The following is a 15003-nucleotide window of genomic DNA, read 5'->3' as shown; positions in this document are numbered from 1 at the left end:
CTCTTTTTTTTTTCTTTTGTTCTACCCAGTTAATGTCAAGAATTTCTTGCCCTTTTCGGAGGTTTAAATTCTTTTGCCGGCATTCAGTTGATGTTCTGTGTGAGTCCTTTTACATGTAGATGTGTTTTTTGATGTATTTGTGAGAGGGTGAGTGTGATCGCTTACTCTTCCACCATCTTGCTCCGCCCCCAAAATTTACCATCTTAACCATTTTTTTTGGCTGTGCCTGTGGCATGTGAAAATTCCTGAGCCAGGGATCAAACCTGTGCCAAAGCCACAACCAGAGCCATAGTAGTGACAATGCCAGATTCTTAGCCCACTGAGCCACATGGGAACTCCCCATCTTAACCATTTTTAAGTATGTAGTTCATGGTATTATTTTTGAATATATTGTTGATAAATATTATCTTTCTTTTACTCTGTAATTTATTATTTTTTTTCTTTTTTAGTGCTGTACCTGTGGCATGGAAGTTACTGGGCTAGGTGTTGAATCAGAGCTGCAGCTACTAGTCTGTGCCACAGCCATAGCAACACAGGATCTGAGCTGAGTCTGCGACCTACACCACAGCTCACAGCAATGCCAGATCCTTAACCCTCATGGATACTAGTTGGGTTCTTAACTCGCTGAGCTTCCTGTTTTAATTCTTCCTATTTTAATTTTTAATGGTGTTTTGATGAACGTAAGTTAAGTTTTTTTTGGTCATTCCTGCAACATGTGGAAGTTTCTGGGCTAGGGATTGACCTGAACCATAGCAGTGACAGTGCTGAGTCCTTAACTGCTAGGCCACTAGGGAATTCCCAGAAGTTCTTAACTTTAATGCAGTCAAATGGAGCAGTCTTTTCTTTCATAGCTAGTGCTTTCTGTGTCTTGTTTAAGAAATCCTTTTCTACCCAGGGTCATCAAATTTTTTTTCTTGAATCCTTTTCTAGAAGCTGTTTAGTTTTGCCTTTCAGGTTTAGGTTTTCAGTCTTCCCAAATTTTATTTTTGTGCATGATGTGAGGTCCTATTTAGGTATTTTTTCATTTGTGTGAGCAATTATATATTTACTGAAGAGAATATACTTTCTCCACTGCTCTGCAGTGCTATCACTGTTATGTATCAAGTATCCATATATGTACAGATCTGTTTTAAGACATTCTGTTCTTCTTTATTGGCTTTTTTGTCTATCCTTATAGCAATACTATACTGACTTACTTACAACAGCTTTTTTAAAAAACATTTTATGACCACAACCATGGCAGATGAAAGTTCCTGGGCCAGGGATTGAATCTGAGCCACAGTTGCGACCTATGCCATACATATCCGGCAATGCAGGATCCTTTAACCCACTGCATCAAGCTGGGGATCAAACCCACACTCCTGCAGTGACCTGAGCTCCTGCAGTTGGATTCTTAACCCACTGCACCACAGAGGAAACTCCTATAACAGCTTAATTGTAATAGCAGTAATAAGTCTTGATACTCAGTAGAACATGTCCTCCATTCTCTTCTTTATTAAGTTTCCTGCTTGTTCTTGGCCCTTAGTTTTTTAATATAAATTTTAGAATTTGATGATCATAGTCCATAGAACAATCTTTTGGGAATTTGATTGATATTGCATAAAATTGATAATAAATTTAGAGAATTAGCATATCTCCAATATAAAATTTGAAATCAGTTTTTCATATTTCACAAACATCTGTTGGGATTTTGATTAAAAATTCATTAAATAGATGGAGAGAATTGGTACATACATTTCAAGGTCTTCCAGTTCATGATATATCTTTTATTTTTTACCTCTTTTCTAATATCTCTCAATATTTTATAATTTTCTCTGTAGAGGTTGTGCACATCTTTTATTAGTTATATTTTCAGGTACTTAACATTTTTAATGCTATTTTAAATTGTATTTTTAATTTTTTCATTTCTTCTTAGTTACTTTAATACAGAAATATCATTAATTATATAGAATACTTAATAGACTTTATTTTATTTTGTTCTATTTTTTTGCTCTTTAGGCCGCACTAGCAGCATATGGAAGTTCCCAGGCGAGGGGTTGAATCAGAGCAATAGCTGCCAGCCTACACCACAGCCACGGCAACGAGCGGGATGCAAGCACATCTGCAACCCTCACGGCAATGCCAGATCCTTAACCCACTGAGCGAGGCCAGGGATTGAACCCGCAACCTCATGGTTCTTAGTTGGATTCATTTCCACTGCGCCATGATGGGAACTCCTAAACTTTACTTTTTAGAACAGTTTTATTTATTTATTTATTATTATTATTTTTTTAGGGCCACACCTGGGCATATGGAGGTTCCCAGGCTAGGTGTTGAATCAGAGCTACAGTTGCAGGCCTTTGCCACAACCGCAACAATGGGGAATCCAAGCTGTGTCTGCAACGTACAGCACAGTTCACAGCAACACCGGACCTTAGCCCACCGAGCAAGGCCAGGGATCAAACCTGGGTCCTCATGGATACTAGTCAGATTTGTTACCACTAAGCCACGATGAGAACTCCTAGAACAGTTTTAGACTTATAGCAAAAGTGAGCAGATAGTACAGAAGGTTCCCATATTATACATACCCCCTCACACACTCAGTTTTCTCATTATTAACATCTTAGATTTATATGGTAAATTTGTTAGAATTAATAAACCAATATTGATATGTTATTAATTAAAGTGCATACTTTACTCAGATTTCCTTACTTTTTTTTTTTTTTTTGGCTGCTTCCTCAGCATATGTACGTTCCCAGTCTGGGGGATCAAAATCAAGCCATAGCTGTGACCTATGTCACAGCTGCAGCAATGCTGGATCCTTATACCGGTGCCCCACAGCAGGAACTTCAGATTTCCTTAGTTTTTACTAAATTCTTTATCTATTTTAGCAACTCGTCTAAGATACCATATTGCATCCAGTTGTCATGTCTCCTTAGGCTCTTCTTGGACTTCCTTGTTTTTGATTATCTTAGCAGTTTTGAAAAATTGGAATTTGATATTTTTCTCATGACTATAATGGGCTAGTGGGTTTTTAGGAGGAGAATCACAAGAGTGAAGTATCGTTTTTGTCACATCATATCAAGGGTACACATTATCAACATGACTTGTTGATGTTGACCTTGATCACCAGACTGAAGTACTGTTTATCATGTCTCTCTACTCTTTTTCTCCTCCTTTTTATGCTGTCGTCTTTGGTAGGGAGTCACTATATGCAGGCACACTTAAGAACGGGGGATTTGTGCTCTCCTTTAGAGCAGAGTAACTTTATCACTTATTTGTAGTTATTCAGCATGGGAGATTTATTTCTTCTCCCCCTCTTATTAATTTATTCATTCATTTTTACATGAACTTATGGATATTTATTTTATACTTTTTATATTTTATAGTATAATATATAAATGTATTTTTATGTGCAAATTAATAGCTATTGCTAAAGTTTTTATTAATTAAAATTTTATTTAAGTATTTAACTTTGAAATTTATGTATTTTTAATTTCTCTTTTACATTTTAATAGTTTATCTGAAGTTTTTTTGGAATGTCTACATATTACATTACATGACATAAATAATGACAGTTTTGATTTTGTCTTCAAGTATTATACATTTCTAAAACCTTTTTTCTTTGTAGAGTTTCACTCCTAAACTCTTTCTGGATAATTTCTTTATGCTAATGGTGGGCAAAAAAAGATGGTAATGTCACCGAAGGTGTAAAACAAAAAATAAGAGATGCTAAAATCTTTGTCACCAAAGATTCAAGAACAGGGAGTTCCTGTTGTGGCTCAGTAGTAATGAACCTGACCAGTATCCATGCAGATGCAGGTTTGATCCCCTTGCTCAGTTAAGGTTCCAGCGTTGTTGTGAGCTGTGGTGTAGGTTGCAGATGTGGCTTGGATCTGGCATTGTTGTGTCTGTGACATAGGCCAGCAACTGTAGCTCCAATTTGACCTCCAGCCTGGGAATTTTCATATGCCGTGGGTGAGGCCCTAAAAAGAAAAAAAAAATTTTAATTAAATACACAAGAATAGAGAATGTAAAATTCTTTAAAATAAAAAAATTAAAGTGTTGCTGAAAAAAAGCTTCATATTTGATTACAATTTTCAGTCATATACAAGGAGGATCAAGAGTACTTTTATGTTAAGTCAACTGCAAGAGAAAACTTTTAAACAGCTTTATTTTTGGTACAAAGGTCTGTAATTTGAGGTATGAAGCCAAATGAATAATACTACACTTGTTGAAATTACTCATGTGATTTGGGTGACATGGAATATCAGTTAATAATCTGAGTCAGATTGAAATTTCAAAGAGTATTAGAAATCATTTTTCTCTTTTTCATAATGCCTCATACTTTCTGTATAGTTTAATATATCTGGAGTTTCTTCTATAGGAATCCAGACGCCGGATGAGTTACCTTTTAGATATATTTCTATTTTCTCCAGAAGACTTAGCTTTAAATTCAGCTGTTCTTATGTGGCCTTCAAAAATTAATCCCATCTTTGATGAAAATGATGAGGTAAGTATATTTTTCAGGATGTATTTTTGTATTCTGACTTTTTTTTTTTTCTTTTTAGGGACGTACGTGTGGCATATGGAAGTTCCCAGGCTAGAGGTCGAATCAGAGCTGCAGCTGCTGGGCCTACGCCACAGACACAGCAGCTTGGGATCTGAGCTGCATCTATGGCCTACACCATAGCTTGTGGCAATGCCAGATCCTTAACTCACTGAGCGGGGCCAGGGATCGAACCCACATCCTCATGGATACTAGTTGAATTCTTAACCTGCTGAGCCACAATGGGAACTCCTGTTTTCTGATATTTTAAGCACAGTGTTCGTTTAATTTTCATGCATACTTTCCATCTGCCTTTAAAAAGTAACTTCATGTGTCGGTATGAGTTTGGGGTTAGAAACATTTGTAGCCCTGCAGACTTAGAACAGGCTGTTAGGCCTAATTCCCAAGGTTGTAAAAAGTGGGACTGACATGAAAAATTCAGAACTATTATACAAGTTAATAATAATAATGAGTAAGCACTGTGCTAAGTATTTTCTATTTGTTAAATCATTTAATACTTACAAAGTCCCAGGTGTTCCTATTGTTCCTATTTCATAAATGAGAAAAATGAGTCTCAGAGACATTAAGTAACTTTCCCAGTAAGAAGTCGAAGATTTGGGATTTAATAAAGACAATATAGTTTTTATTTTGAAAGAGTCTTAATGTATACTAGTTTCTCCTAAACTGGAAAGTGAGGTGGTATAGTAATGGAAAGCATGGAGTTCAGTCAGATAAACCAGGTTTTAATCCAGCTATTGACTTTTATAATTTCATGACATTGGACATGTCTTTTAAACTCTATAACTCTAAATTTATTCATCTCTGAAATGAAGATAATAATACTTATAGCAATGTAGGTAAGGCATTTAATAATTCATGACATAATAAGTGCTCAATCAATGGTAGCTTTTATTTTTTTCCTAGAATCTGTTAAATAAAGTATATATTTAGTAAATAATAATTGTTGTAGTCACTTTGAAGAAACTGGAAAGTTTTTTTTTTTCTGTGTGGTTTATTTTTCTTTGCATTTTTATAACAGTATGTTTTATTTTATTTTATTTTTTTATTTTTTATTACTCAAATGAATTTATCACATCTGTAGTTGTATAATGATCGTAACAATCCAATTTCAAGTCTGTGTTTTATTTTTGCATAATGTTTTATTTTTACTTCACTCATGGTTTTGTTACTATACAAAGCATTTAGATTTGATAATTCTTCGCTTTGGAAAAAATAATTAACATGATTAAATTGTCTTTTAAAAAGCTCATTGAGAATGCTAAACATAAAAAAGAAAATGAGCTAATAGCCAAGAGAGAGAAACTGATTTTGGAAATAGAAAAGGAGTCACGCCGCATGGAAGAGTTTGCAGAATTTGCAGAACTGGAACGCATGCAACAGGTCTGATAAATATGTAAGATAGTAGCTATTGGTAGGCTTATAGATTAATACAGGACATGTTTTCATTAATGTAAAAATACAGAAAATGTGTGCTTACTAAGGCAACAGGGGCCTGACGCTTAGGCCTGGAACTGCTGCTAATTACATAGTCATTTTTGTGACTTAATTTTCTATTTATAAAATAGACATAACCATATATTTTGCTTTTTGTCATAGTAATGTTTTGAAATTGGTATTTAAAGTTGCTATATAAATGCAAGGACACAGCCTATGCAGTATTATATAATCTTATTTTTATAACATTACTTGGATATTTCTTGAAATAGAAAATTGTTTGCTTTCAGTATGTGACAGATGTAAGACAACTACAAAAACGAATTCAGGAATCTGAAGAAGCTGTTCAGTTTATTAATAAAGAAGAGGAACTTTTCAAATGGGAACTGACAAAATATCCTGAACTGGATAAATTAAAAGTTAACATCGAGCCCTATCAGAAGTTTTTTAATTTGGTTTTGAAGTGGCAGCGAACAGAAAAACGGTAATTTCTGGTAATACAATGAAAAATTAAGGAAATTATATTAAAAATGTATAAACTGTACATTGATTTTTATTGTTTTTATTTTGCTGGATAAGTGTTTAAAAGTAGGACTTACCTGTCTGTTTTGAAGAAGAACCAAATATCATATAGGAGAAGCATCAAATGTTGCTAAGCTACCACTTGGCTTTACTAATATAATATCTAAATTAAGTCTTACTTGGGTTTTCTATAGTATATTCATTTTTTAAATGTAATTAATTAAAAAATTACAAGTTTGGGGTCAAATCTGCATTTAGACACTGTTAGTTGTCCATTTACAGCCTGATTCTTATTTTACCACATGCAGAATAGCTGAAGCGATGATTTTAGTCTTTATCATCAGCCCTAGCTGGGTGACTGAGAAAAACTGTTAACTGCTCTTGTTCTCAATTATTGCTCTTATAAAATGAAGCACCTACCCTAAAGAATCTCTAAGGCCCCATCAGACGCCAAAATTTTCTGAATTTAGTATTATCTTTTCTTTCAATTCAGGTGGATGGATGGAGGGTTTTTGGACCTTAATGGAGAAAGTATGGAAGCTGATGTAGATGAGTTTTCTCGAGAAATTTTTAAGACACTGAAATTTTTCCAAACAAAGCAAAAGAAGGAATTACAAGAAAGAAGAAAGGCAGCAAAAAGAGGATCTCTGGGAGAAGAAGAGAAACTTGAAGAACAACCTAAAGAGAATCCTACTATTATTATGTGCACTACAGTAATGGAGCAGATAAAAGTTTTTAAGGTATGAACACATTTAATGACATTTTAGAAAGCCCTAGTGGAGTTATTTGCATCAGGTGCTAATGAAGAGAAATAGAAAGACTGGAAAGCAAAACCAAAGCTGAATCCAGAAAACTTAATCTGTTCCACAAACCATGCTCATTCTTTCCTGATGAAATCATCAAAATCAATCCCTTCAATAGAATGATGTTTGACAAATAGAAAAGACTGTAATGATCAAGTACCATGATATGAAGAGGGTAAAATCTACGAGAACACACCAGTTAGCCTATATTATTAAGGGCAGCAGCACAGTTAGCTGAGAAAGCTTTGGAGGCACACTACCTAGGTTTATATCACAATTTGCACTTGGTAGTGGCGATATACCACTTGTATAAGATATTTAGCTGCTCATGCTTCAGTCACCTCATTTAGAAAGAGAGAATAATGACAGTTTTTGTGACAATAAATAATGCATCCAGCCTCCTGAGTCAGTGATGGCAGTGGTTCTAGTGGTAGTGCCAAATTTGCACTCAGCATACTCTGTCATCGGGTTTTCAGCATTATTCTGTCTGTGTCTAGCACTCACAGAGATTCTATAAGCTGTTTAAAAATTTTTTTAAAGTAACTACTCACAATTATTTTCAATAGTTAATAAATTTGCATGGTTGAAAAAACATTAAAAGATATACCTGAAAAGACTCTTTCCTGTATTTCTCACCCATTATAAGGTTAATCAGTGTTATTACCTTCTTGTGTATACTTTAGAGGGTTTTTTTTTAAACATATATGAAAATGTGGATGTATATTCCTTTTTTTTTTCTTTTTTTCTTTTTATGGCTATGACATATGAAGTTCCCCGGCCAGGGGTCAAATCAGAGTTGCAGCTGCAGCCTACACCAAAGCTGTGGAATCACTGGTTCCAAGCAGCATCTGTGACCTATGCCATAGCTTGCAGCACCGCTGGATCCTTAACCCACTGAATGAGGCCAGAGATTGAACCTGCATCCTTACAATGTCAGGTCCTTAGCCCACTGAGCCACAATGGGAACTCCAACAATATGAATATATGTTCTAATCCTTCTGTCTTCTTATACAAAAATAGCATACTGTATGTATTATTTTCCTCCTTTGTTCAGATTAATTTTTCTTGGAGATCTTTTCTCATTGTAGCTGCAATTTTTTTCATTCTTTTTTGCACCTATACATTGGTGAAAGTGTGACCACAAGTTAAATTGCAGAAGAGTAAATTCCAGGTTAGAATATGAAGTGTAATTAACTTCTGATTGGGTTCTACCAGTATATACTCTTGCCAGCCTTAACAACAGAATATCATCAAACTTGGGTTTTTGCTAATCTGCTAGAAGAATTTTCGTTTTTCTCATTACATGAAGTATTAAGCATAAATTTATATATTTAATATTAATTTATATTTTTTTTGCCTGTGAACTATTTGTTTTGTTTTGTTTTTGCTTTTTAGGGCTACACCTGTGGCATATGGAAGTTCCAAGGCTAAGGGTTAAATTGGAGCTACAGTTGCTGGCCTACACCACAGCCACAGCAACGTGGAATTCAAACCGTGTCTGCCACCTACACTACAGCTCATGGCAACGCTGGATCCTTAACCCACTGAGCAAGGCCAGGGATCAAACCTGCATCCTCATGGATACTAGTTGGGTTTGTTACCACTGAACAACAGTAGGAACTCCCTTAAGGTCTATTCTCTTAGCAACTTTCAAATATACAACACAGTATTATTAACTATAGTTACCATGTTGTCCATTACATCCTCATGACTTTTATTTTATAAAGGAGGAATTTGTACAAGGAATCTTTAACTTATTGATGTGTCTGAATCACTAACAATAATGATGAGCACACTGTAGATACTAAATAAATATTTGTAAAATGAATTAGAAAAGTCTATACAGAATTTGATTTATTAGTTTTTTGTTAATTCCCTCTCTTTATAATATTTTCCTTATATTCTTTTACCATAAGAGTTTTCAGGACCCTACTCCTAATATTACAGGGAGTTAATGTTTTATACTTTTCTGTTTCTTTTTTGGCTGCCCTGAAGCATATGGAGTTCCTGGGCCAGAGATTTAATCCCAACCAGAGCTGCCACGTATGCCACAGGTGTGACAATGCTGGATCCTTAACCAGCCTTAAGGGGCTTGGGGTCGAACCCAAGTTCCTGCTGCTGCAGAGACACTGTCGATCCCGTTGCCCCATAGCGGGAACTCCTTTATACTTTTTAAATTAAAATCTGCATTAAGGGACTATGATAGTTGATGATTAGGTTTTTATTGGTAAATGGCAAAATAGAAAAATAAGGACTATATAATGACTTTTTGTTGTTGGTATTTACTATTGTAACTTCAGTGATAAGAGCTGAGTATGGCATGCACTAGGTCATTAATACTTGTTAAGCAGTAGAATAGAGTTGGCCTTTTGTTTCTTCTCCAGCCTTCTATAGAGGTGCTCTCCACACAATTTGGTTATATTACACTCAGGTAAGAGAGGATAATGAATTTTTTTTGGTCTTTTTTTTTGTCGAATTGGAGCTGTAGCTGTTACATGGGATCCGAGCCACGTCTGCAACCTACACCACAGCTCATAGCAACTCCAGATCCTTAACCCACTGAGCAAGGCCAGGGACTGAATCCACGTCCTCATAGATACTAGTTGGGTTTCTTAAGCACTGAGCCACAGTGGGAACTCAAGGATAATGAATTTTTAATGAAATTAAACTTACTTTGAGAATATTTACTTTCTACTTTTTAGGTGTTAAAAATCATTTATTTAAAAGATACTATTGGAATTCCCATTGTGGCTCAGCGGATATGAATCCAACTAGGAACCAGGAGGTTGGGGGTTTGATCCCTGGCCTTGCTCAGTGGGTTAAGGATCCAGTGTTGCCATGAGCTGTGGTGTAGGTCGCAGACACAGCTAGGATCCTCAATTTGACCCCTAGCCTGGGAACCTCCATATGCTGTGGGTGTGGCCCTAAAAAAGCAAAAAAAAAAAAAAAAGATACTTTTGAGTCCTGTTATGTTAGATCATATACTAATGAATGCTGAGGAAAATGATGGTAAGCAAAAACAGATGAAAGCAATAATGAATGGAAATTTAAAATCAAAGTTGTTTCTAATCAAAATAAAACATTGACATTCTATTGTCCTCCAATTTTTAAAAATTTACCTTATTAAATTATTATTTACAAAAAATAAAAACATGACTATCATACAAAATAAAAATAAATGTGTCAAATATTTTATTCTACTTATTAATTAATGTGAGAACCAGTAAGGTGGTTAAGATTATTTCAAAGAGCATTTGAGAAGCTGAGCATTTGTTGATAATTTATGAAAGGAATGTTGACAAAAGATTGCCAGTGTTGATTAAGTCTGGTTAATGTCATACAGGACAATACACTGTAACATCTGGAGTTATCTTTTTTATTAGAAAGAAATTACTTGCATTTCTACTGGTCAAAAATATGCATTAACATGTAATTTCACAGTCTAGAATTTTAGGTAGTAAACAGTGAGGTGAACAGAATACACTCTTTAAACAGTTAAATTTTTCTTAGTTACCCCATATGATGTTGAAAAGACATACCACCTACATTTTTTTCTTCCCCCCCCCAAGTTTTAAACAAATTTTTATTAACATCTATTGATAAGACCAAAAATTTAGGGAAATAGCCCTATAATGCAGTGTTGGAAATAAAGTTGGTATTGGGTAATGTTGGTTGATTGCTTTCATTTCTTTTTTAAAAAATGTTTTATTTTATTTTTATTTTTTATCTTTTCTAGGGCTGCACCCTCGGCATATAGAAGTTCCCAGGCTAGGGATCGAATTAGAGCTGTAGCCACCAGCCTATGCCAGAGCCACAGCAAGGCGGGATCCAAGCCGCGTCTGCGACCTACACCACAGCTCATGACCTACACCACGGCTCACCGCAATGCCTGATCCCTAACTACTGAGCAAAGCCAGGGATCCAACCCACAATCTCATGGTTCCTAGTCGGATTTGTTAACCACTGCGCCATGATGGGACTCCTAAAAATGTTTTATTGAAGTGTAGTTGATTTACAGTGTTGTGATAATTTATTTTCTTTTTTTTAATCTTTTTTCTTTTTAGGGCCACACCCATGGCATATGGAGGTTCCCAGGCCTAATCCAGTTCCCAGGTCTAATCCAAGCTGTTGCTGCTGGCCTACGCCACAGCCATAGCAATGCCAGATCCAAGCTGTGTCTGTGACCAATGCCACAACTCACGGCAATGCCGGATCCTTAACCCACCAAGTGAGGCCAGGGATCAAACCCACAACCTCATGGTTCCTAGTTGCATTTGTTTCCACTGCGCCACAATGGGAACTCCTACAATGTTGCAATAATTTCTGCTGTACAACCAAGTGATTCAGTTATTCATGTACACGTATCTTTTTCATATTCTTTTTCTACACAGATTATCACAGAATATTGGGTAACTTCCCTGTGCTATACAACAGGTTCTCGTTGGCCAAACATTCCATATGCAATAGAGTGCATATGCCACTTTCAAACCACCAATCCATCCCTCCCCTCTACCTATTCTCTTTGGTAGCAATAAGTTTGTTTTCAACTTGAGTCTGTTTCTGTTCTGCAAATAAGTTAATTGTAACCTTTTTTTTTGATTCTACATATAAGTGATATCATATAATATTTGTCTTTGTCTGACAATATGATGATCTTTAGATCCATACATGTAGCTACAAATGGCACCATTTCATTCTTTTTTTATGGATGAGTAATAGTCCATTGTGTATATATACCACACCTTCTTTATTCATTCCTCTGTTGATGGACATTTTGGTTGTTTCCATGTCTTGACTATTGTAAATAGTGCTGCAATGAATATTGGGGTCCATGTATCTTTTTGAATTATGATTTTCTTTGGACAGCTGCCAAGGAATGGGATTGCTGGATTGTAATATAGTTCTATTTTTAGTTTTTTGAGGAAGCTCCATACTGTTTTCCATAGTGGTGCACCAATTTACATTTGCACCACCCATGTATGAGGGTGGGTTCTCTTTTCTCCACACCCTCTCCAGCATTTATTGTTTGAAGAATTTTTGATGATGACCATTCTCACTGGGGTAAGGTGATATCTTATCAGAGTTTTGATTACTATTTCTCTAATAATTCATGATGTTGAGCATCCTTTCATGTGGTTTTTGGCCATCTGTATGTCTTCTTTAGAGAGATATCTATTTAGACCTTCTGTCCATTCTTGATTTTTTTTTTTGATGTTCAGCTGCAAGAGTTTTTAAAAATATATTGGAGATTAATCCCTCATCAGTTGCTTCATTTGCAAATATTTTCTCCCATTCTATAGATTGTCTTTTCATTTTTTTTTTTTTTGGTCTTTTTAGGGCCACACCCATGACATATGGAAGTTTCAAGCTAGGGGTCGAATTGGAGCTGTAGCTGCCAGCCTTTACCACAGCAGCAGCAATGCCCAGATCCAAGCCATGTCTGCTACCTATGCCACAGCTTATGGCAATGCCGAATCCTTAACCTACTCAGTGAGGCCAGGGATCGAACCAGTGTCCTCATGGATACTAGTCAGGTTTGTTGCTGCCAAGCCACAATGAGAACTCCATCTTTTCATTTTATTTATGGTTTCCTTTGCTGTACACAAACTTCTAAATTTAGTTAGGTCCCATTTGTTTATTTTTATTTGCATTACTCTAGGAGGTGGATCCAAAAAGATACTGCTGTGGTTTATCAGAAAGTGTTCTGCCTATTTTCCTCTAAGAGTTTTATAGTATCTGGTCTTATATTTAGGCCTTTAATCCATTTTGAGTTCATTTTTGTGTATGGTGTTAGAGAATGTTCAAATTCCATTCTTTTACATGTAGGTGTTCAGTTTTCCCAGCACTTATTGAAGAGACTGTCTTTTCTTGTTGTATATTCTTGCCTCCTTTGTCATAGATTAGTTGACCATAGGGGTGTGTGTGTGTGTGTGTGTGTTTATTTCTGGGCTTTCTATCCTGTTCCATTGACCTACATTTCTATATTGCTGTTGTGATGACTACCTTTGTACTATAGACTGAAGTCAGGAAGCCTGATTCCTCCAGTTCTGTTTTTCTTTCTCAGGATTGCTTTGGCTATTCAGGGTCTTTGGTGATTCCATAAAAATTTATTTTTTTTTTTTGGTTCTAGTTCTGTGAAAAATGCCATTCTTACTTTAGTAGGGATTTAATTGAATCTGTAGATTGCCTTGGGTAGCATAGTCATTTTGACAATATTGATTCTTCCAGTGCAAGAACATGGTATATCTTTCCATTTGTTTGTGTCATCTTTGGTTTCTTTCAACAGTGCCTTATAGTTTTCAGATTACAGGTTGTTTGCCTCCTTAGGTAGGTTTATTCCTAGTGTTTTATTCTTTTTGATGTGATGCTAAATGGAATTGTTTCCTTAACTTCTCTTTCTGATCTTTTGTTAGTATATAAATATGCAAGAGATTTCTGTATATTAATTTTGTATCCTGCAACTTTACTGAATTCATTGATGAGCTCTTGTAGTTTTCTGATAGTATCTTTTTCGAAAAATTTTTAATGTTCTGATTATTTATTTATTTATTTGCTTTTTGGGCCACACCCATGGCATATGAAGGTTCCCAGCTAGAGATCAAATTGGAGCTGTAGCTGCTGGCCTATGTCACAGCCACAGCAACATGGGATCCGAACTGCATCTGCAACCTACACTACAGCTCATGGCAATGCCAGATCCTTAACCCACTGAGCAAGGCCAGGGATTGAACCTGCATCCTCATGGTTACTAGTCAGATTCGTTTCTGTTGAACCACTATGGGAACTCCTTAATGTCCTGATAGTGTCTTTAGATTTTCTATGTATAGTATCATGTCATCAGCAAACAGCAACTGTTATGCTTCTTCTTTTCCAATTTGGATTCCTTTTATTTCTTTTTCTTCTCTGATTGCTGTGGCTAGATTCCAAAACTATGTTGAATAAAAGTGGTGAGAGAGTAGAGGAGTGTGTTGAGAACCAACCGTAGCAGATTGGGTTGCTGAGGAGATGTGGGTTTGATCTCCAGCTCAATGCAGTGGTTAAAGAATCTGGCATTGCCTCAGGCTCAGTGGGGTTGCAGCTGTGGCTTGGATTCAGTCCTTGGCCTAGGAACTTCCATATGCTGCGGGTGCAGCCATAAAAATAAAAGTAAAAAAAAAAGTGGTGAGAGTGGACATCCTTGTTTTATTCCTGATTTTAGCAGAAATTGTTTTAGCTTTTCACTGTTGAGAATGTTAGCCGTGGATTTGTCATATACGGTCTGTATTATACTGAGGTAGGTTCCCTCTATGCCTACTTTCTGGAGGGTTTTAATCATAAATCATTGTTGAATTTTGTCAAAAGCTTTTTCTGCATCTATTGAGATGATCATTTGGTTTTTATTCTTCAGTTTGTTAATGTGAGGTATCACAGTGATCAATTTGCAGATATTAAAATATCTTTGCATCCCTGGGATAAATCCCAGTTGATCATGGTGATCCTTTTAATGTGTTTCTGAATTAGGTTTGCTAGTATCTTGTAGGAGATTTTTGCATCTATATTCTTCAGTGTTATTGGCCTATAATTTTCTGTTTTTGGTCATCTTTGTCTGGTTTCAGTATCAGGGTGATGGTGGCCTCATAGAATGAATTTGGGAGTGTTCCTTCCTCTGTAATTTTCTGTGAATAGTTTCAGAAGGATAGGTGTTAACTTTCCTCT

The 15003-nt window shown here is 35.8% G+C and overlaps 1 protein-coding gene across 1 annotated transcript in view; it reads left to right on the top strand.

The window, feature by feature from the left end:
* DNAH12 (dynein axonemal heavy chain 12) overlaps positions 1-15003 on the top strand; it is a 236067-nt gene that overhangs the window by 45897 nt on the left and 175167 nt on the right. The window contains exons 14-17 of the mRNA XM_047777497.1: positions 4367-4492; positions 5795-5929; positions 6274-6467; positions 6999-7245. Of these exons, the coding sequence (XP_047633453.1) occupies positions 4367-4492; positions 5795-5929; positions 6274-6467; positions 6999-7245 (702 nt within the window). The remainder of the gene's footprint in view (positions 1-4366; positions 4493-5794; positions 5930-6273; positions 6468-6998; positions 7246-15003) is intronic.

This window comes from Phacochoerus africanus, chromosome 1 (assembly GCF_016906955.1).
Source record: "Phacochoerus africanus isolate WHEZ1 chromosome 1, ROS_Pafr_v1, whole genome shotgun sequence".
NCBI classification, from domain to species: Eukaryota; Metazoa; Chordata; class Mammalia; order Artiodactyla; family Suidae; genus Phacochoerus; species Phacochoerus africanus.
This window is presented reverse-complemented; position numbering and strand designations above follow the sequence as displayed.